The sequence below is a fragment of the Papaver somniferum genome, unplaced genomic scaffold (assembly GCF_003573695.1).
Source record: "Papaver somniferum cultivar HN1 unplaced genomic scaffold, ASM357369v1 unplaced-scaffold_24, whole genome shotgun sequence".
In the NCBI taxonomy this organism is placed as follows: domain Eukaryota; kingdom Viridiplantae; phylum Streptophyta; class Magnoliopsida; order Ranunculales; family Papaveraceae; genus Papaver; species Papaver somniferum.
Window position 1 is genome coordinate 6175989 of NW_020634374.1, and position 22225 is coordinate 6198213.

The window sequence follows — 22225 nt, forward strand, 5'->3', positions numbered from 1 at the left end:
ACCAAAGAATATTCTAGGGAAATATTCTTCCCCACACGGTTGCTAACATCGTGCAACGCTGAGTCAATACACGTTGACTGGTCAACACGGTTTGTCTTTTTCTTTCTCCTCTGTTTTGCTCTATGCATGTTGTATCGTTTCGAGCGCCAAAAAGCCAAATGACAATTAACAAATGCAGTCTGTTTAATTCTGTTGGTAACTCCGCATCGGTTTTATTAATCGACGTACAAGAGCTGTTTTGTTGGCTTTGCAAAATTGTGAGCTCGATCTTCCAACTTGGATAAACTCGATGCCTTGTCTTTTTTCGCTTTCTCTTTCTCTTCTGTTTTGCTGTATGCATGTTGGGTATATCGTTTCCTGCACCAATAAAGCCAATTGACAATTAACTAATGGTGTTTGTTTAATTTCTTCTTAATAACTCCGCTGATCAGCAACTAAAATCAATGAACATTACTTTTTTAGTGCACCAAAGCTTAGATTAAAACGAATGAAGACCAGTTGTCTTTGGAATTAGCATCACACACCTTTTTCAGTGACGGACTCCTCTATTCAATTTCCCAACTAACTCGATCGGCAGATTTTGCTTCTATTCAGATAAAAAAAATAAACATTTATGGTCATTTAATTACCGGAAGATATGAACAATAATAGTGGACCGGTCAACACGCGTCAATACGCAGTTAGAAACATCACATTTGAATTTTCCAACGAAACGTTGTTTCTAAGTGCGTGCCACGCGTCTTCAAACAGTGTATCTACTAGGAATCTTGGATTCCCACTGATGATTTTTGATGACGTGGATCCGGTGGGAAACTTGAATCTTGAAGTACGATTAGACCCAGCCTAATCGGCACACGTCAGCTACAAGTTGGGATTGTGTGGCATCATTTAATTCCTCAGTTCACGGAGGCTAAACACGTTTTTACGTGTGCTAGACTTGACCAACTGGGAATCGTTTAAGCTTGTGCGCCTTAATTGATTGGTCAACAAGATTTTTTTCTGAAAATTTAATACATGAGCTGGAAATGCAACAGAAATACTCCTTTTTCGGAAACATTTTGATATTTTGCCGAGATCATTGGTTTGGAATGAGCACATTTTATGAATGATAAAAAAGGCAGTTGTTATGGTAATACTACTATAAAGGGGAGAGTTTCGAGTTGTGAGGTTTATTTTTTTTTTTTTTTTTTTTTTTTTTTTTTTTTGGAGTTTAGAAGTCAAGTTTGGGATTTGCTAGGCGCATTGGTTTTTGTAAGTTGTACTCTTATTTTAATTACTGAGCAGAATTTATTCCTTGAATCACTATGAATACTTATATCTCTCTTTTTACTCGGATAGAAGGACCGTGAAATCCTGCATTCCATTTTTTTCTTTGTATTTTTTATTATGAAAAACCAAAACTCCCAATCTCATTGTTGTTACTAGTTTTTACGTTTTAAATCAATTTTATCTAATCCCTCGTGGACAATGATGTTCTTTTTGCTATTATTTATACTATAATTGATTAGTTCTATTTTGATCTATTTAATTTAATTAGGTTAATTTGAAAATACATCGACCAAAGCTATGGAAGCCGCAATTGAATCAAAGTTGCGTGATGGGTTATCGCTAAAGACTTGTGTAATACACACGAGCAAGAATAAAAGAAAGAAGAAAAGGAAGAATTCTTTTTTTACGACATACCTTTTGGTATGTGGGGATTCGGAAATAATTACGTGCTTATTGATTTGAATGACTGCTGCTATATTAAGGTGAATGATTTAATCATAATACTGGTTGCTTCAAGCTATATATATATATATATATATGGAGTTTTTTCACAGTTGAATTTTTTGTATTTGGCTCATTTGATTACGAACTTTTTATGCTAGCTTTGTTAGTTAATGATTTTTCCAAATTTATTTCTGTACAGATTTTATTATGCCAATCTATCGTATTCGCTGAAAATGTAATTTGGCCAATGGACACCGTCGGCTGCGATTGTGAAGGAAGTTGTTCTGATCATCCCATGACTTGTCCTTGTGCACGGCTTAATGTCACGCATCCATATCTTTCTGTAGAGGATGGCAGGTGAAATTCATATTTTTGCTTGAATTCCAAATGATATCCCATTAGATTATATTATTTTATTGTTCAAGCATGATCAGAAGTGTGGTTTATTTTTGTTTTTTTTTTTGCTTGTTGATATTAATACATCTCATCTCGGCTTACAATTTACATTCATGAAAGACTAATTTATGTTTTTCTGTTGATTTGCTAACCAGGAGGAGTTTTGCACATTTCAAAACCTACCTGCAGGTAATATGTTTTATCTATTGATAGTATTTGGTACTTCTCTTGATTTCTTGTTTATGGATGCTAACAAGTAACAACGTTGGTCTTTTGTAGAAAATGGACAAAGTGCACATGAGATTGGAGCATCGATTTGACATAAGACGGGTGTCCATCAAACTGCAGGCGATCGTGTTATATTATGGCGTTCTTCAATGCATCTGCGCGTTCTTCTTTGGTAACAACTTTCTCGCAGAGTTATGAAATAAACTCAAGCGCGGGCGCAGACAAGAACTCAAGGTTTTTTTTTGTTGTCGGACTCTATTGCATTCGGTTTTTCAGTTTGTGTAGTGCATTAAATTGTTGTGCTTTAGAGTTTAGTTACTTATGCCTTGTTTTGCGATGTTTAAATTAGGCGATGCCGGTAAGAATTTGAACCGGGAGAGAAAACCTGTTGCAAAGCGCCAACAGGTAGGTACGAATTTTAAGTGGAATGAAACATCTTGCTGTTGAAAATGAAATTGTAGTAATTTAGTTAACTTAACGCGCATTGCTTTCCCATGTTTATACTAGGCGATGCTGGTAAGAATCGGAAGCCGGAGGAAAAACCTGCAGCGAAACGCCAACATGTAGGTTATTCGGGATGAAAATGGAAGTCAGCAACCTGATGACAATGGTAATGTGGTAGATTCAGCGGCTGCTTTTAAAGATGCCACAAATCTTGAGAGCTTCACAGAAGTGTTTGAAAACCTGCCTTCAGGAAAAAGCGGACGACCAAGCCAATGTTAATTCCAAGGGACTTCTTAAAATTACTTGGAGAATGGTAAAACCTTTGCAATAAGTTCCACTTACAAAGCTTTGAGTGTGGAACTTATTGCAAAGGTTTTTCCATACTCTTAAGTATGGATTTGAGAATAGAATTTGAGTATGAAGCTGCTGCACAACTCCCGATGTCAATTTCTCAAGCCTGCTTTCCTCTCACTTCGTTCTCTTCTCACCATATATGACTTGTGTTTTAGAAATTATCTGAATGTATCATGTAAAGGTTCTTGTGAGGGAGTCGGATTAACTGATGTTGAAATAAACTGAATATTTGTCTTCATTTATTAACTTTCATGTTATTTCTCCCAAGCTAGCTGCATTTTCTTTCTTATATTGGTTTTATGTTTAGTTACACTCACTATAGTATAACTATAACTCCATATGTTGTGATTATCCGGTGAGTTGATTTGTTAATTACACAAAACTTATTTTACGGTGTTTTAGCTCCAGATTAGTATGGTCATTACCTAGATAACCAGGTTTGTCTCTGTCAATCATCATTTTACTTCCCCATTTGTTTGCTGAGATGTAGAAACAAGAGATTAGATTAGCCGGTGAGTTGATTTGTTAATCACCCAATAACACTTGGAAGAATCAATAAAACGAAACAACTTGAAAGGGATATATGACACTGATATGTGAGAACTTCCCATGAACTTGTACATCTAAGAGTGCTCAGTCACACTGAGAAGAGAGTTTCTAGCAAAGCCGTGGTGTTTCTTCCCTTCGCTCTAAAACCTTTAATACTTCGCTAAAAGGTTCCTTGCTTTCTTGATTCCTTTCCTTTTTGAGTTGCATATCATGGGTGTCTTCAATGAAATTCGATGAATTCTTTATAAATAATTTTCTGGTTGAAGTTTTTTGATTTCTTATAAATAAAGAAAGAACTAGCTTATCAAATTAAGAAAGAATTTCTATGTGTTTAGCAGGTGTTGGATTTGAATCATCTATTTATATTGGTTTTTAATCCCATTTCTTCTAGTCTAATTATTCATTGTTTTTAATCATCTTTGAGGAATGGAAGGGCACGATTAGATTGTTTTTTCATATTCTTTACATTGTTTGCATGCCTTCACAGAAAAGTCAAGGGTACCGATGAACTTGCAGCACTTGGGACGTGGAACAGTGGAAAGCCCCATGAACAAGCTGCTCAAATTGAGTTGCCGATGTTCTCACGTCTATTCAGATATTATGCCGGCAAGTTAAATTAAAATTTTTACTTATGTCAACTGTAATCACTTTTTCTCTGACTTAAATGTTTTAAGATTTTCTTCTGCTCGAAATGTGCCAGGATGGGAGGATAAGATTCATGGTCTCACAGTTCAGGCTGAAGGTCCGTACAATGTGCAAACCCTACATGAGCTCATTGGAGTTGCTGGACAAATTATTCCATGGAATTTTCCACTTCTCATGTTTGTGTGGAAGGTCGGACCCGCTTTAGCCACTGGTAACTGTTGTGTCTTAAAGACAGCAGAACAAACACCGTTGTCTGCTCTCTATGCGGGGAAGCTGCTCCATGAAGTGGGTTTTCTTAATTCATTTGCAGTTGTTTACTCTTCATTTCTGAATGCATGCTTTAATTAGGTTTCTTAGTTCTCTATTGTTCATTGCAGGCAGGCCTTCCTGAGGGTGTTTTGAATGTGATTTCTGGATTTTGTCCTACCGCTGGTGCAGCACTTGCTAGTCATATGGATGTCGACAAGGTTAGTTTTCTTATATCTGAGGGAAAAAATAGGTCGAATTTTGTAGAATGAACATAAAAATTTGTTCTCTCAATTATTAACAAAGAAAAGGCCGACTTTGTGGCAGCTTGCTTTCACAGGATCAACTGTAACCGGCAAGACTGTTACTGAACTTGCTGGTAGAAGCAACCTTAAGCCAGTGACTCTAGAGCTTGGAGGGAAATCTCCATTCATCGTATGTGAAGATGCCGACGACGTCGATAAGGCTGTTGAAACTGCCCACTTCGCTCTGTTCTTTAACCGACATCGACAAGGCTGTTGAAACTGCCCACTTTGCTCTGTTCTTTAACCAGGTACGTGAATCCAATGGAATTCTAGCATGAACTGATGGACAAGCTTACAGATATGAGTTGTCGAATTTTCAAGATCCTAAACATGATTTGTCTACAGGGACAATGCTGCAATGCTGGGTCTCGTACTTTTGTACATGAAAAAGTGTATGACGAGTTCATGAACCATAAAACATCATATGCAACAGTCACAAAAGGTTTAATCTGAGTGACGGCAGTGTTGCATCATATGCAACATAAAACTAAAAATCGATATTAAAAATCATAAAACCATAATGTATCAATTTTAACATCTATGGCTTATGTAAATGCCTGGAAAAGACGCTGATACCTATTTAAACTAATCAACTTATTCCAACAGATTCTCTACGAGGATTGTACGGCATATGTAGTCATTGCTGAAAATCCATCTCGATCTAGTATCCCTGTTCATGATTTACCACTCACCGTACAATGAAAGAGGTCACAAAGCAAAACCTATGGCATATAATTCCCTTACCCATCAATCGTAATTGACTTTCACTAATCGTATAGCTTCTTCGTATAGGATGTGGGTGCAAAATACTGCATACCCATCAGTTATGTGAAATGATGTCTATGAGTAGTAAGCGAACACAAAGGCGTACAACATATCCAGGATGACGAACCAGATGACGTCACCAAGTCACGATAATAGTGTGAAGATTTATGCGGCAGTGAAGAAATCGTGTTGTGATATAAATGTTCGAGCGACAATGACGCGTCCCAGATCCGAAAATAGGAGCTTTATTAGCTGTCATCCACTATGTAAACTCCTATAAAAGGAGCGAAGTACCCTTGTAGTAGACAGAGATCTTTTTGGTGAGAAGAGATAAGATATTTAGGAGAGAGAAAGTTATTTGTTTGCCAAGTTAGGGTTTTCTCTTATCATCTTTGTATTTGTTCTAAGTTTTAATAAAAGATCTTTGAGTATTTCATCATGGTTTCTTAGATTACTTCATAGATTATCATTAGGGTGTAGTTGTGGGATTTCCTACAACTACAATTTGGCGCTAGAAATCAGCTCGAATGATAATCCCTGTGGGTGAAGTTTTTTAAAATCTTAGCTTAAAACTATTCATTACTTTTCAACATCTTATCATTAATCTTTGAGAGTGTTAGATAAAAAATTTCTATTATCAGTTTCTCTGAGAGTTTTAGGAATACAAATCTGTAAAACGAGACCAAAAATTTTCATCTTAGCAAAATACTTTCATCAATAGCATTTTAGGTTCTTTGAAGAATACCTTTTCCTTCGTCAAGAATAGATATTGTTACAGGAACAACAGATGGTGAGGCAAGCATCCGCAGCAGAACAGGTGATAGCAACCAGGAGAAGTAGAAGAATCGCAGGAAGAGGTGAAATTGTTGAATCATCAAGAATGGGAGAAAGGAACAATCGAGGGAAACAATTCCAAACTCCGATCCAACACGTCCAGGAGGAGAATAACACCCGCAACTATGACGAGGTAAGTGTTCATACTACAGATACAGATACGGTGGAGGAAAACGAGCAAAGAACTGTGGAGGAAGGACCATAAGGAGAAAACGAAGACAACATGACAATAGAGGAGCTCCGACAAAGATTAGTAGAAGAAAGGAGAAGAGAAGAAAAAGCACGTGTGAACTTAACGCGTCAGAATGATGAGCTAAGAGAAGAGAATAACAGGTTACAAGAGCGAAGGTCATGAACCACATCAAGGACAACACATGCAAGCTCAAGATCAAGGACAAGCAGGAGCACGTCAAGGCGAAGCAGATCTAGCCGCAAGGATACTAGACAAGAGCAGCCACTAGATAACATTGTTGGAAATTTTCATGTAGGTGATAACATGCAGGAGGAGCGCGGTCGTGATCGCATAGAAAAACAACCAAAAGATGATCGATACGCACAACAAGGCGAATATTATAGCACACAAGAAAATCACAGAGGCGATCGACATGAGCAACATGGCGAACATCGCCGCATACATTATGATTAGGAAGATGAAACTGATGAAGAGCAGAGGAGGATGATATTACAAGGAAGAGAAATGTTGAGAATCAACGCAACCGCGCAGATGAAGCCGAAATACATAATGACGCAAAGATCAGTGCAAGAAATGAAAGGAGTGAAAGGGACAGACGAAGGTGAAGAGGATAAGAGGTTGAAGAACGAGAACTACAAGAGGCGATGCGTCAAAATAGGCATGACAACAGACTAATGCAAGCGAGGTTGAAAAGACCTATGCAGCAAGATGCAGATCAAACCACAAATGAAGCAAACTTAAGAGAATTAGCAGAAGTAAGAGTGATGATGACAACACGAAGAGAAGGAGGTAGACGACAATTAGATGAAGCAATAGAAGAAGCAGGAAAAACACTGTTCGCAAGGCAGATACAAATGGCAGGAGTACCAACTAAATTCACTTTACCTGTATTTACTAATATTTTTGATGGAACCACATGTGCAGTACAACATATAAAGGCGTACAACCGGTCTATGTTGCACTGGGAAGATAATGAGGCGATCTTATGTAAGTATTTTCCTGCTAGCCTAACAGGAGATAAAAGATAATATGTGTACACAGATATTCAGAATAAAAGATACCATCACAATGACAGAGCTGCGCGAGTACCAATAAGAGTACATCGCTCTCGAAGAAAACCAAAGAGAAATGGAATCTTATCCAGTTGCGGTCACAAACGCAAAAGAAGGAAATGCGAGCCTGCTTCCAAAGAAAACAAACACAGTTTCAAGCACATCCCAAAGGAGTCAATAAAAGATGGTGATGGAAGATAACCAAAAGCAAGTAGCCATGAGCAGTAGAGATCAGGAAATGTATGAAAGACAATATAGAGAAAGACAATATAACAATTCTGCAGGTAACAACAAAATTCCCAGGTTTGACAACCAAGTAGAAGGGCGTGGAGGAAAAAAAAAGATATTATTATCAAGGACCAGGTGGAAGCAACAGAGTATACGAAGATACAAAATTTTCGTATCTAAATACATCAATAGACAAGATTTGGAAGGCGGTAATTTTAATGGAAGAAATACCTTCACCACCAAATCTAGGACAAGAGCCACCGTTAGGAAGAAGAAGCAGAGAGTTTTGTGCATATCAAATAAATGTCGAAATGTTCAAAGAATAATACTAAAAATGATTGATCAAGGAAAATTAAACCATTTCTTAGCCGCACAACAACAAAACCTACCACCACCACCAGAAGGACAGGCATTGGGAACAGAGGCAGGGAAGAAAACATACTTAATAGAAGTGGGAGCGAATGCAAAGAACTTATACTGCAATTCAATAATAGATTCGTTCAAAAGCATAGAGGATTTTCATGACAATGTATTAAGCCGCGTGTATTCTAGAGATGATGAAGGAAATGAGACATATAACTTGGAAAAGGTGTCAAAACTTAAGGATTGGCAAAATCAACCAATCACATTCAACGCGGAAGAAGTACTAGGAGGAGGAGAATTACATGAAAGCCCATTGGTGGTCAAGTTGAAAATCATACCAAAATCAAAGATGGAAAGAGAAGAAGACAATGATGCAGACACATGGGCAATAAACATGATACTGATTGATTCAGGCAGTTCAGTAGATATTCCATTTTATCACGCGTACAAGACCATGGGTGGAAAAGATGAAGAACTTATCCCTTCCACCTACAAAATCTATGGGTTTAACGGGTCAGCTAACAAGCTAAAAGGAGAAATCACCATGCGGATTTCTCTAAAGACCATAACCACATAAATAGCCTTCTGTGTATTTGACGTAGAGTCTCCATATAATTCCTTAATAGGAAGACCGTGGCTGCGCAATATTCTGGGAGTGGCCTCTACATATCATCAATGCATCAAATTCCCACTACCCCAGGGCGTAGGAATAATCAGAGGAGATACCGCAGAAGCTAAAGTCTGTAATGGAATTGATGTTGAGAAGAGTGAAGGACGCGCAAACAAAAGAAGAAATTGGAATGATGCAGTAAAGGAGGACAAGCGTAGAGAAAAGTTGATGGTTGATGTAGTGACCGAGGGAAAGGAAATGGATCACAATTATACTGAAGCGACAATGTTGAAGGGAAAATAAAACACGGAAGTACAGAAAAAGAAAGGTGCGGCTAATATAAATTCGAATTACATTAAGGCGGCAGCGTCTGAATCAGGTCATAACCGCAACCAGCGCGTCAAACAAGGTGAATTCCAGTCAGGCGAATTAGTATTGTGAATAATACCGCATTACAAGAAAGGTGGAGATGAGAACGGAGAAAATACATGGTAAGGACCATATGCTATAAAGAAGGATGCTGGAAACGGAATGTATGAATTGATGAAAAAAGACGGAAAAAACATAAGGGAATGCTCAACCAGCCTTGGAACCAAAAATATTTGAAGAAGTACTACAATTAGGCGATGCGACAATAAAAGTACATTTCAACAAAGTAATACCGGCGCGAAGATGAAGAAAAAGAAAGGTTGCAAGTAGTAGATAAAATATGTAAAGTCATAAAATCTTTAAGTAGTTATTATGTAAGCGAATCACAATGAAAAAGTTTACTTCTTCAAATTGAATATTTCATAAAAATATACAAGTAGAAGAACGAGGCAACAATAAGACCTCAATAGGAGGCAATAAAAATTAAAACCTCTAACTAGGGAGGCTAGGCATCCAATTGCGGCGTGCACCCTAGTTCGCATAATAGCAAGAGGCAATAATAAGACCTAAAGCGCGTCATGGTTGGGGAAAACCTAGAATGCATGGCTTGGGTGAAAGCCATATCATCCTTGGAACCTGAGTCATGTAGAATTGGGTGAAACGAATGCCTATCCAGCAGGGACTCCTTAGTTGAAAGACTAAGGTACTAAGCTCTCTCCTAAGGAGTGTAGAAACTCGATCATGGTGTCGCGGTACACGGTTGAGTCAAGAGTGCCTGGGGCGTCTAGAGCATACCTGGCCATTCTTGAAAAGTCCTGACTATGATACACTCGGCCCAAAGAAACCCCACTAGGTTGTGATCTCGTACGAGATCACGAAAACAGCTGATTGTCGGCATAACTGGATGAGAAGAGCTCACCCTAACCCGGTAGGGGTAATCTTCCTTGAAGGGGCAGTCGGGGGGAATATAAGGGCGGCGCCCTCCATTAGGGATCTGAATTGTGTCAAAAGACGTCAATATCATGGGGATATGACTCAAAGGAGAGTATAGGCATGTCATATTGACGAGTCAAGATATCTACAAAGGCAATAATATGAAAGATGATAAGGAAAGATCAATGAGTCATTACATAAAAATGTAACGACCGCCTGCGATTTTGCCGCACGACCAAAAAGAATACCTTGGGGCATATATAAGACCCATCAACAAGGGGAGGCATAATAAGACCTCTACTTAGAGAGGCTCAATAAAACCTTATAACAAACACAAATAGACCCTTAAATGCTACTAACATTATTCTGCAGGGAAACAATCTCCTATAAAAACGAACGCACAAGAAAATAGAGGGAGTGTGAAAATGCAAATAAGAGGTAAGAGTACAAAGAAGGACATTCAGGTATGATATAAAACTTATAACTTCATGAGAGCGAATATTAACGCATGTATAATAAGGGTACGTATAATTGGTAACACATGCATTACAAAATTTAATCATATGTAGGTGACTAACAGAGGCAAGAATGGGAATACAAATTTAAATATGAAATGTTATTCACCTTCATACGATAGACTCATACAATATATTATTATCATTGGATTGACTATAACTGTTGGGAAAACAGAACTTTGCTTTTGATTCATGATCAAATGCAGGATCAATACAAAGGTAAAGATAAAAAGAGTATTTACATTAAAAGTTTAGGAATATACGTTAAAGAAAAAATCCCAAAGGTTAGGGAGCAGCTAACATACAAAAGGAGGAAAAGGAAGGAAAAGGATCTTCAGAAAGTGCGGCTATTTCCCGGCCATATCATTTTCCCCTTCTTCTTCAAGCTACATAAATATCAAATATTTCAAAGTTCGAACACTTAATGTAAGAAGTCATATTATTAGTGACTGCACTCGGCAAGCTCTGGCCATATCCGTTCCACCATATAACCGTGAGGGTTTGCACCTCTTTGGAGATTACTCCATTTTTCTTACCATATTTATCTTCTTGGTCACTTTTTATCCAACACCTTAATAAAAACACTGATATCCATGATTTGGAGCCAGAAGAAATGATCCTAAATCAGACCTTTTGTTACACCCACTTTTGAAAAAGATAATCAACAAAGTACAAAAAAAAAATGCCAAACGCATTAGACCTTCAAACAATATCAAACTCCCAACCCTCTTACGAAAACTAGGTAAAAGATTAATTTTTACTTACCAAGTATATTTGGAATATCATGTATTGGCTTAACCAAATTGTACAATCCTAATCATAATTATCAAGTATTAATGTGTTCATATGAGGTTTTATAAATCCTCAAAAGAGTGAGTTTTTGACGTGGTATGCGTATGACATGGTATTGACGTGGCACTTTAATATTTCAATGTTTCTTCAAATGAATCTGGTAGCTGCACATAGGATTGAGAGTTTTCCCTCTATATAAAGATTTTTTTTAATAAGAAGTATCGATGATATATGGTATTGGAAAAGTAAAGTTTGATCTAAAGGGATAAAAAAAGGAATAAACTGAAACATAAATATAATTTCGCTCACCAATCCTTAGAAAAAAAAAAAACTAAGCAAAGTTGTGTTTATTTGAACTTTTAATGAAAAGACTAACTCTTGAAATTACCAAGATTATTCTAGTACAAGATTCAACGACATTAATATTCTACGGACACATACCACCAGGTCCCCCAAATGCCACTGTTACCTCCCAGTTCCCTCCTTTATTACCAGCGAACAAAATCTTGTAACAATCTACTGCTGCATCCTGCTTCATTTGTACTCCATATGAGTTTAAGTTAACATCTTGTCCTTCTTCGTTGACATATTTCATTTTTTCCATATAGGTTGTTTTCAGATAATCCTGAAGTTGAGGTAAATATCCATTTACCATAAGTGGAGTTGGTGTTTGTGGGTTTTTGCCCCAGCTATACCCCCAAATCGTACCATTGAGGCATTGTTTGCTAAATGTGTAAAGATTTCCTTTGGCCAATATCCAACAATTTCGTCAACAATCAACCACCAGTTGCCAGTTTTTGGATCCTATTAATGTATATGGAGAGACAATTCAAAAAAAAGAATAGAAAAAAATAACTTACACTATGAGTAAGAATTTATATAAACATCAGACATTGAAGTTATTAAAAAAGAATTACAAATAAAAATGTTTTACAGTTACCTGGTATACTTTGAAAGGTGTATACCATGCATCTTTTCCATAAACTGATACCGGTTCTAAAGCTGCACCAAGAGAGACGCCACGGTGAACTTGAACAAACCCAGAACAAATTACATTAAAGCAACCTGTTTGTTTGTGACTGTCATCCTGTCATTTAGGATCAAAAAAATTAATCACTATCTAAAAATTCAGGATTCGGTCAGTATGTAAGAATTTTGTACTCAGTATCAAGCCATTAACATCGGCATATTCTTTTACATTTTTTTGTTCGAAAGGGAATTTATTAGTACTAAGAAAATGATATACACCAAAACAACCGAAGGTATGCTGCTTCAAAAAAGAACTAAAAACATGCTCCTTTAAAACAAAACAAAAATAAATACAGGCATACATAAAGTTTGTGTATTAATTTCTAAAAGAAAACCATGTATGTTAAGTTAACGTTTAATTTAAAAAAATTAACAACTTAAAGTCAATATTTACCGTCTAATAACCAAATATTCGGTTGCGGTTATCACTAAAGAGTGCAGGATATACCGTCGAATAACCAAATATTCAGCTGCGGCTATCACCAAAGAGTGCAGAATGAACAAAAAATATTATTGATAAAAGATAATATAAATAAATCAAGTATAATAAATAGATGACTTACCATCCAACCAAACCCAATGATACTCATTTCTTCATCTGGACCATTTTGTATCCAAATTTGTGCAGAGCTGAACTCGTTGTTATTTAGTTCGAGCCCATGTACACTTATATTAGTTGTAGCTCCGAAAAATGTTTTCGTTTCGCTAACTTCTACAATAAAAACAACCTACAAATACCAAAAATATGGCATATCTTATAAGTGCGTGAATTATTTTTGCTTAGTATAAATCAATTTTATCAATCTCTAACCGAAAATATTACTAAAGGAACTTAACAAATTAGCCCCACATTATCATAGTTAAGAAAGAACGCGAAATTGAGGGATAAAAAAATTAATTGGGGGATAGAGGAAAAAGACAAAAAAAATGGATCCAAATATCAAATAAGGATCACCCCTTATCTAAGTATTTTTTTAAATCCTAATCTACCACTCACTAATCAGGTTTAGTGGTTAATAATAATTAGTAAAATCTTAAGTATTTGTTAAATGATTAGTGTGTATTTGTATTTGGGTGAATGAGATGAGAGTAGAAAGATAGAAAAAAATTTGAGAGGGAATTTTTTTTTTGTGAAAGTGGAGGATGATTGTGAAGAGAGAATTGCTGCTAAGAGGTTGAAAATTTAATTATTTTTTTTTCTTTGAATCCACCATTGTTGCAGCTGAAATAGCTCGGTGTCGGCATTGTATTCAACCGAAAAAACCATGCCGGCATTTGTTGGAAATTTTCATAAATGTTTGCCACTATTCGGGGGTCCGGGGGGGGGGGGGGGGTAGCCCCAATGAGACTTTGTCTCGTTACAAAATTTTCTGGTTTTGATCTTCAAAACCTAAATTTTTTGGTTTTAATCAGTCCACTTCCGGCACAGTCAGTTAATTCTCGAGCATGCCGGTATCTATGCCGGCATAGTATGTTGCTTAAATTTCTATACCGGCACATGATGAAAAGTATCCAGGAAACTTCAAATTTTTTTCACTTGACTACCGGCATTGATAGATTTCTATCGAGCATGTCGGCACTCAGTTCCGACATTGAATGTTAGTTACCAAGTATGTCGGCACCATTTTACGGCATGGTCTTCATCAATTCCGGCATGATATTCATCACTTCCAACTATGTAATTTTATTTTATTTCCGACATGGTCTTCATCACTACCGGCATGGTCTTCATCACTACCGGCATGGTCTTCATCTATGTCGGCATTGGTCTTCATCACTTCCAGCATGTCTTCATCACTTCCGACATGGTATTCATCACTTCCGGCATGGTCTTCATCAATACCGACATGGTATTCATCACTACCGGCATGTTCCTCATCGCTTCCGAATGATAAAAAAAATCGTTTTCAAGGGAGTGGGGAAATGGAGAAAATTTAAAAAGGAAGAGAATTTGAAAGGGAGTGGGGAAAATTTAGAGTTTGAAAGGGAGTGGGGAAAACTCTAATTTGAAAGGAGTGGGATAAATGGGGAATATGATTTTGTTTTTTGATTTTAAGTTTTTTGATTTTTATTTTGAGCAAAGGGTATTTTAGTATCATACCAGAAAATCACCCCTTAGCACACACCATGGGTTGGGGGAAGTAATCTATATCCTCCAATTAATTTTTTTATCCCCCAATTTCGCGTTCTAAAGAAACCAAACCTTGTAATGATTGTTTTTGTTTACGGTCAGTTCCCATCAAATCGGTTTGATGGTCGGTGGTATAAAATGGTACATTACACGATGATTCTTGAGGTCAAAAATCTGATAAAAATAGCAAGGTTAAGTATTTCCTTTCAAGAATCATTTGGAGTCCTTTGGGGTTGTTTAGACCATCCAATTTAATTTTAATTTGACTTTCTTCCTTTGGATGAGTTAAAATTCTGAGTGCAGAACCAAATCGAAGCTTTTTGTCATGGTTCTAATTCTGGTTCACAATAGCGGTGCTAGCAATTTTAAAATCGATAAGCTTAAGATGACCAATCGATCTACCTGCCGGGTACCAGATATCTGAATATACGTATAATCTTGTGTACAATTTAACATTGTGACCTTGGGCTTATATCATAATATATATCCCATTTTCTGTATATTTAATAATTATCAACTAGAAAAATATTTTACAAAAAAATAGACAAATTAAGCGGCAGAAAGAAAAAATCAAGGAACTTCAAATGTTTTATAAATAACCAAGGAATACCCAAATTTATTATCGATTCTTGGTCCACCAATTTTGAACTAGGATCTGACCCAAATAACCGTATCTGACCCCTATGAATATAGGGACGGAATTAGATTAATTGATATCCCAAATTAAAAAGAATCGATTTTAAGATATTTTATGAGCGAAATTTTTAGACATGTGGTTAAATTGGTAGTCTAGGTCTAAAAGTGAGATTGAAAAGCAAAATCCAAGCATATTAAAGTAATTTTGGAAGAAAAAAATATACAAATTACATCTGCAAAAAGCATCATATACCGTGTATATCATAAAATCCAAAATATAATCCTTTGTCACAATTAATTCAAAGGGAGAATACGCACCAAAAGAATTGGAGGAAAATACAACATGGTTGTTCATAGGAGAGAGAGTGTAAGTATTTGGATGGATTGGATTGGTCTCACGTAAAAGCTCTCGGTAAAATTTTCTTTTTATGCCCTGCGGATAGGTATTGTTCTCCGTGGACATCTTTTATTTTCAAACCCGTTATCAATATTTGATTTCCGAAAAATAGATGAAATGTTTTTACGAGTAGTTTCTACTGGAACTGAACTCGGATCCATCTGAATCTTATGATCTTTGATGAGTGGATGATCGAATGCTGGTTGCTTATAGATGTCTATGCAGTCTATTGTATCTCCAAATTTGGTCTGAGAATATTGATACATGATAAAATGAAATCTCGTTAGATAATATTCCTTTTGAGAATAAATCAATATGAAGCAAAAGATCTTATATAAAAGAATTCAAATCTATAAACCTCTTAATGTAATAGTTTTGATTGGCTTTTTGTTTAGAATTTTTAGTTGTTTTTCCAGTTTCAAATCTTCTTTTTCTCTTTTCAATATGCTTTCTTTTTCTCCATACATGGATTGTTTTTTAGTGATAAGAATAAAAAGATTAGGTTCAAGAACACAATAAGATTAACATTTGAATGCTTCATCTCATAAGTAATCATGTTTTTGCTATACATGGAACCAAAATGTTCCTCTTTAAATAAAAGAAAAATGATATGAAGCTAATTAAGACCACTATTATAGGAAAATTGTCTTTAATGTGATTTATAATGATTCATGCATTTTTTAGTTAAGACTTATACTACCTCCGTCCCTATAAGATGACCTAGTTAAAATTTACTAGTAAATTTCGAAATGATTTATTTCTCAAACTATACAACGGATTTTCGTAAACTTTGTATGATTGGAAAGCATTTTAAAACACCTATCTAATGAACATAAATATGACTATCAAATTTTTACATATTTCTTATAATAATACTAATCTATCACTCCACTTATTTATGGTATAAGTCATCTAATTAGGGACGGAGGGAGTATATTTTAGAAATGTAGTCTTTGATATGGTTTTATTATATGGTTTTTTATTCCTCTTTTTACCAGGGTGCATCGTTTTAGCTTCCCTATCTCTGTTGATTAAGAAGATTGATCAAAGGAGGCAATTTTAAACGAAGACAATGAATTATGCAAATTTATATATTTCCTTTTGAATACAACCACGCATGTATTGTCTTTCCTTAAAAATTCATACCATTCTTAGGGAGTAGAAGCTAACAGCTAATCTTTTAGACGTTTCTTATCCTACAAAAATTATCTACAATCCTATGTTTACACCTTCAAAAAAGAAAAAAAAAGTCGATCGGTGTTTAAACTGAATAATTTGGATGGTTCGAGACTTTTCCAAATATAAGGAGAATTCGATCACCGAAACTCTGATATAGTGGCAAACATTTATGAAAATTTCCAACAAATGCCGGCATGGTTTTTTCGGTTGAATACAATGCCGGCTTGCCTTTCAAAATGGATGATATTGTTGGCCGGTATGGACGTAGTATGAATACAATGCCGACAACAGCATTCCCGACATTGTATTCATACTACGTCCATGCCTGCACCGAGCTATTTCAGCTGCAACAATGGTGGATTCAAAGAAAAAAACCAAATTTTCAACACATTGGCACCTTTACCTGAGTATTGGGAGTGCTTGTACAATCATCCTCCATTTTTACCAAAAAAAGTTCCCTCTCAATTTTTTCCCTCCTTCTACTCTCACCTCACTCACTCACTCACTCAAATACAAATAAAAATACACACTAATCATTTATCAAATAATCTTATGAATTTACTAATTATAATTAAGCACTAAACCTGATTAGTGAGGGGTAGATTAGGTATTAGGTAAAATACTTAGATAAGGGGTGACCCTTATTTAATATTTGGATCCAGTTTTGTCATTTTCCTCTATCCCTCAACTAGTTCAAGTATCCCCCAATCGCGCGTTCAAAAACAAAAGGTAAAAAGAAAACCTAAGCTATTAATCCTTCTTGTTCTTGGAAATTGTGCATGCCTTGTTTGGATTTGGATTGATTCAAGAGTTTGGGATTTGCTAAAAAGGTAGGGGTTTCTACCTAATATCAAAACTAAATCCTATTTTAGCATTAAAATCACATTGATTTATTTATCTTATTTTATTCTAATAATCATGATTTTTGTTTTAAATTTATTATGTTGGTTTTGTATGAATTGATTTAGTTATGAAATTTTATATATTGATTACTAAATATTATTGGTTTATTTTCTATTCTAGATTTCTATTTTAGCTTTTCATGTAGGTAGTTTTGTGTTTCTCTATTATTATAAAAGTATATTAATGCATGATTATTGAGTTGTATTTTGTGAAAGTCACTTTGGTGCATTACAACAGTGAATGGAAATGAGTTTAGATTTGTGAAAGTCAGTTTAATGCATTAGTGAATGGATCTTACTTCGATTAAATTTTTGGGATTCTAAACATGGTTTGGTGCGTGTAGGAATTTGAAATGATTCATAGAAAAATATATATTTGTCTGCTGCTAAAATGTCAGGCCTTTATGGAATCCCACCACCGGTGGCTACCCTAGGAAGACTGTTTGGGGGACAATAATGGTTTGTTTACCGGAATAACTCTGACATTTATAGATGGTTTGTTTACCGGAATAACTCTGACTACTAGATTAAGAATCATATATATGAAGAAAGAAAAAGAAGATTGTTTGGGGAATAATAGTGGTTTGTTTACCGGAATAACTATGACAACTAGATTAATGATCTAGATTTTAAGGTTGAAGATTTGAGTAAGAAAGTGTTATATACTTATGGTTAAAATGGCGTAAGTATTATTGCAAATTTTTATGCTTAGTTTTAATTATAGTATCGGTTGCATGTGCTTGATTTTCGATGCACTCTATTATTTTTGGAAACTTCCTAGTGGGTTGTGGTTTGCTCAACCCTTTTCCTCCCTTTTCCACCGTGAATGAAGAAACACTAGCCGTAAAAGAAATTATTATTTTTCATGGGAATTTGGGCTTTGCGCATTCTGAATTAAACCAGAGTGTTGGTTTGTTTTAATATACTTTGATTTTGTAATTATTATTTTACAGTTTTGTAATTTTAAAAGCAACATTATATTTTATTTTACAAATTTCATTTGAGTTGAAGTTTGTATCTTATTAAAAGGAAATGGACCGAAAAATCTGGTCCTGCACGATTGGCGGTCCGAAAATCTGGACTTGCTAGCTGGATCGGACCCGACCTACAAGGTTGAATCCGTGTTCGCTGGAAGTTCGGAAATCCGGGATGTCACACTTCTTAATCCATGATACTGAGAAGCCCCAACTGCAGGCTGAGTTGGTGAATGACAATCCAAGAATGAAGATATTGTCGTAAAACTAATTGTTGAGATGCTTGACCTAATCTACCAGAGACAGATACCAACTGTGGTTAGTATACCTCCTCCATGCAAGTTACAGTTTTCTCGCACTTTAAAAGCATCTTTAGACAATGTGTTGGCCAAACCTTCAAACTTAAATGCTTGGCTACAACTTCTGTTATTACCAACATGTACATTAAATCTGTATGTACCCAAGAGTTCTACAGAAGAACGGTCAGGCACAAGGAAAAGTTGCAAATAGCTAGAATCAATGAATCCCTAGCAACATGGAAAGAACCGAAAGGTTGTTTTACCATTGTACATAAATTTCTTGACTTAACCAAGCCCAACTCACAATGCAAGCAAACTCCCAACAGGAAGAAGAAGAAAGATGCAAATTTGGTGGCCTGTAGGAAGAAGCTTAGTTACGACCATTATACAACCGTTATTCGAGTCTTGTCCTCCAACGACGTCGCACCGCCCACGCCTGACACACTCTATTAGTTGCAGGAAAAGCACCCGCAAGCACCACCTCCATTTATCCCTCCAGATAATATCCCAGCAGACGCCTTATCTGTTGTATCTAAAGTTGTTTTATCAACTTAGAAGAGCTTCCCGAAAGGAACCTCATGTGGACGAGATGGACTTCGCGCACAACACTTTCTGTATGCGCTTAGTGGTCCAGCAGCTGCGGTTGCTGATGACTTATTACAGTCTATGGCAGGGGTAGTTAACCTATGGTTGGACGGAAAATGTCCAGCAGTTCTTGGCGAGTTCATTGCCAGTGCTCCCTTAACGCCCTTGATGAAACCAGGGGGAGGATTAAGACTCATTGCAGTGGGTACAATTTGGAGTCGATTATGCTCCAAACTGGCAGTGATGGCAGTGTGCAAGGAACTGACCCTATATTTTGGAAATTACCAAATTGGTGTAGGTGTACCGTATGGAGGCGAAGGAATACTACATGTTGCTAATAAACTCCTGGATATGAAAGGTCACCAAAAAAATATGACTATGATTCTTGTGGACTTCTCCAGCGCCTTTAATCTAGTCGATCGGTCTGTATTGGTCAAGGAAGTAAGAGAACGATGCCCAAGTATTGCCAGGTGGGTAGAATTTTATTATTTGAAGCCTTCCAGAATTTAGTACAACAATGATGTCTTGTCCTCATCGCAGGGAGTTCAACAGGGTGACCCATTAGGTACATTTCTCTTCGCCCTGATTGTACACCACCTTGTCAACAAGATTGCTGCTGCTTGTACCCTTGACTTCCATGCATGATACCTAGATGACGGGACCATCGCATGTGACACATTAGAAGTGGCCAAAGCTCTCATAATTATACAACGTGAAGGACCAGCGAGAGGCCTGCATTTGAATGTCAGTAAAACCGAGATCTTCTGGCCATCGACTGATCCAAGACGTGAAGCCACTGATGTTTTCCACACCAATATCAGTAAACCAATTGAGGGAGTCAAAGTACTTACGGGTTATGTGAGTTTAAATCAAGGTTAATGCATTAACCTCGTTGTCAACAGAGTACACAAGACAATACAACTGATGCAAACCATCAGTAAGTTACAAGACCCGCAAAGCGAGTTACTTCTTCTCCGTAATTGTGGTGCGGTGTCTCGTATTTACTTTACCCTACGTACAACAGGTCCTCAGGCATTGCAGAACGCCATACCACAGTACGACCAATATTTTTTTCAGTACCTACGTCAGTTAATAGTGGGGGATGGTGCTGGTTTTGGCATCGTCCAACAGCGTATGACAACATTACCCATTAAAGACGATGGATTAGGTATTTACACCATGGATGATACATCACAGTACTGCTACCTAGCATCGTGTGCGCAGACACAACATCTACAGGGTGTTATTCTACAGAATTCGGCTACGTTCGACTCTAGCCAGCGATATCAACAGGCCTTACAAGTCTACACTCAGTCCGTTGGCACTCCTCTTTCTAGCTTCAACATCAATGATGCTGCCCCTCAGTTCATGAAGTCCTTGGCGTCCCAATACTTTGGTGTGGTTACGAAAGGGTTGCTTACTAAGTACACATTGTCTGTTAGAGAACATACCATGTTGCACTGTAATCGTATTTCTCATGCAATGGATTTCCTCAAGGACATCCTTGTTCCAGGCCTCAACCAGGCACTTGGCTCGCGACAATTCAGGTCAGTTCTTCAGTACTGTTTGTGCATCCCCTTTTTGCTGAAAAGAGTCTATGCACCAGTTGTAACCGAGCAATGGAAATATATGGTGATCACGTATTACACTACGCCAAAGATGTCGACCTCAAATACCGACATGACTTGGTACGTGATGTCTTCGCGGAGTTATGTTATAAAGCTGGAGTTGTTTCTCGCAAAGAAGTACCCATGGGATTTTTTCCCGACAATGCTAATTGGGTAAATGGTTGTGATGTGTGTTTTGATATTACAGGAGTCTCTCCCTTCACAACTGAGAAAACTACTAACTTCACACCAGGGAAGTATATTTCTATGGCGATTACTCGGCGCAATAAATATTCGGACAAATGCTATGCCCATGGATACGAGTTAGTGTGTTAGCTTTCAAAACCCTGTGTGAGTTGAGCGAAGACACATGCATATTCCTGAAGAGGTTGAAGAACTGTCTCGCCAATCAAGATGCAAACTGCAAAATCGGTGGTTCCCTTTTTCATAGATTAGGCATTATTATTCAAAAAGGTGTTGGTGCTCAGCTTGTCGCTCGACTACCTCCTACCACTGTGTAATGAACATATTTTCATTCTCTAATAAAATACCCCTAGTGGTACCTTTCATAATAATAATAATAATAATAATAATAATAATAATAATAATACAATAAATAATTTATATCATTTCAGGGTACCCATACTTCTACAACATCTGTAAACACCTAGTAAGATCATTACTAATAGAATCAGTCAATATTTAGGTACACAGTTCCACTAAAACTATATTTAGAAATACAATATCAATTACTTGATTTAATTTCATCAATATTTATCCCTAGTTAGTTTTAAAATCAGTCGTATGTACTAAAGATCCAAATAGAGAAATCAAAGAACAGGTGGATCCATACAGGAATTAAAGTCCCTCGATAAATACATATTCATACCTATTGTACTATGCATTGGTACATATATCACCTAAAACGTAGCATGACATTACCTTTTAATCC

The 22225-nt window shown here is 36.6% G+C and overlaps 2 protein-coding genes across 2 annotated transcripts; one reads left to right on the plus strand and one right to left on the minus strand.

Moving 5' to 3' along the window:
- Nucleotides 1–1566: 1566 nt before the first annotated feature.
- On the plus strand, nt 1567–5333 carry LOC113340968 (aldehyde dehydrogenase family 2 member B7, mitochondrial-like). The gene is made up of 11 exons (XM_026586012.1): nt 1567–1620; nt 1913–2070; nt 2265–2298; nt 2389–2509; nt 2687–2742; nt 2905–3011; nt 4172–4290; nt 4385–4614; nt 4707–4796; nt 4903–5076; nt 5223–5333. The coding sequence occupies exons 1-11, from the start codon at nt 1567–1569 to the stop codon at nt 5331–5333; spliced, it is 1254 nt and encodes a 417-aa protein (XP_026441797.1).
- A 6628-nt stretch (nt 5334–11961) lies between these two features.
- Nucleotides 11962–19863, minus strand: LOC113340969. Its single transcript, XM_026586013.1, has 5 exons — nt 19657–19863; nt 13127–13291; nt 12475–12621; nt 12243–12338; nt 11962–12159 (listed from the first exon to the last, which is right to left on the minus strand). The coding sequence occupies exons 1-5, from the start codon at nt 19861–19863 to the stop codon at nt 11962–11964; spliced, it is 813 nt and encodes a 270-aa protein (XP_026441798.1).
- Nucleotides 19864–22225: the final 2362 nt, after the last annotated feature.

Coding starts and splice junctions, on each gene's coding strand:
- LOC113340968 (XM_026586012.1), top strand. CDS start 1,567: ATGGAAGCCGCAATTGAATCAAAGTTGCGTGATGGGTTATCGCTAAAG. Junction 2,510..2,686: donor CATCTGCGCGTTCTTCTTTG/GTAACAACTTTC, acceptor TGTTTAAATTAG/GCGATGCCGGTAAGAATTTG. Junction 5,077..5,222: donor ACTTCGCTCTGTTCTTTAAC/CGACATCGACAA, acceptor ATGATTTGTCTA/CAGGGACAATGCTGCAATGC.
- LOC113340969 (XM_026586013.1), bottom strand. CDS start 19,863: ATGAGTCTTAATCCTCCCCCTGGTTTCATCAAGGGCGTTAAGGGAGCA. Junction 12,622..13,126: donor TCATTGGGTTTGGTTGGATG/GTAAGTCATCTA, acceptor CCTAAATGACAG/GATGACAGTCACAAACAAAC. Junction 12,160..12,242: donor TAGCAAACAATGCCTCAATG/GTACGATTTGGG, acceptor CCTCAACTTCAG/GATTATCTGAAAACAACCTA.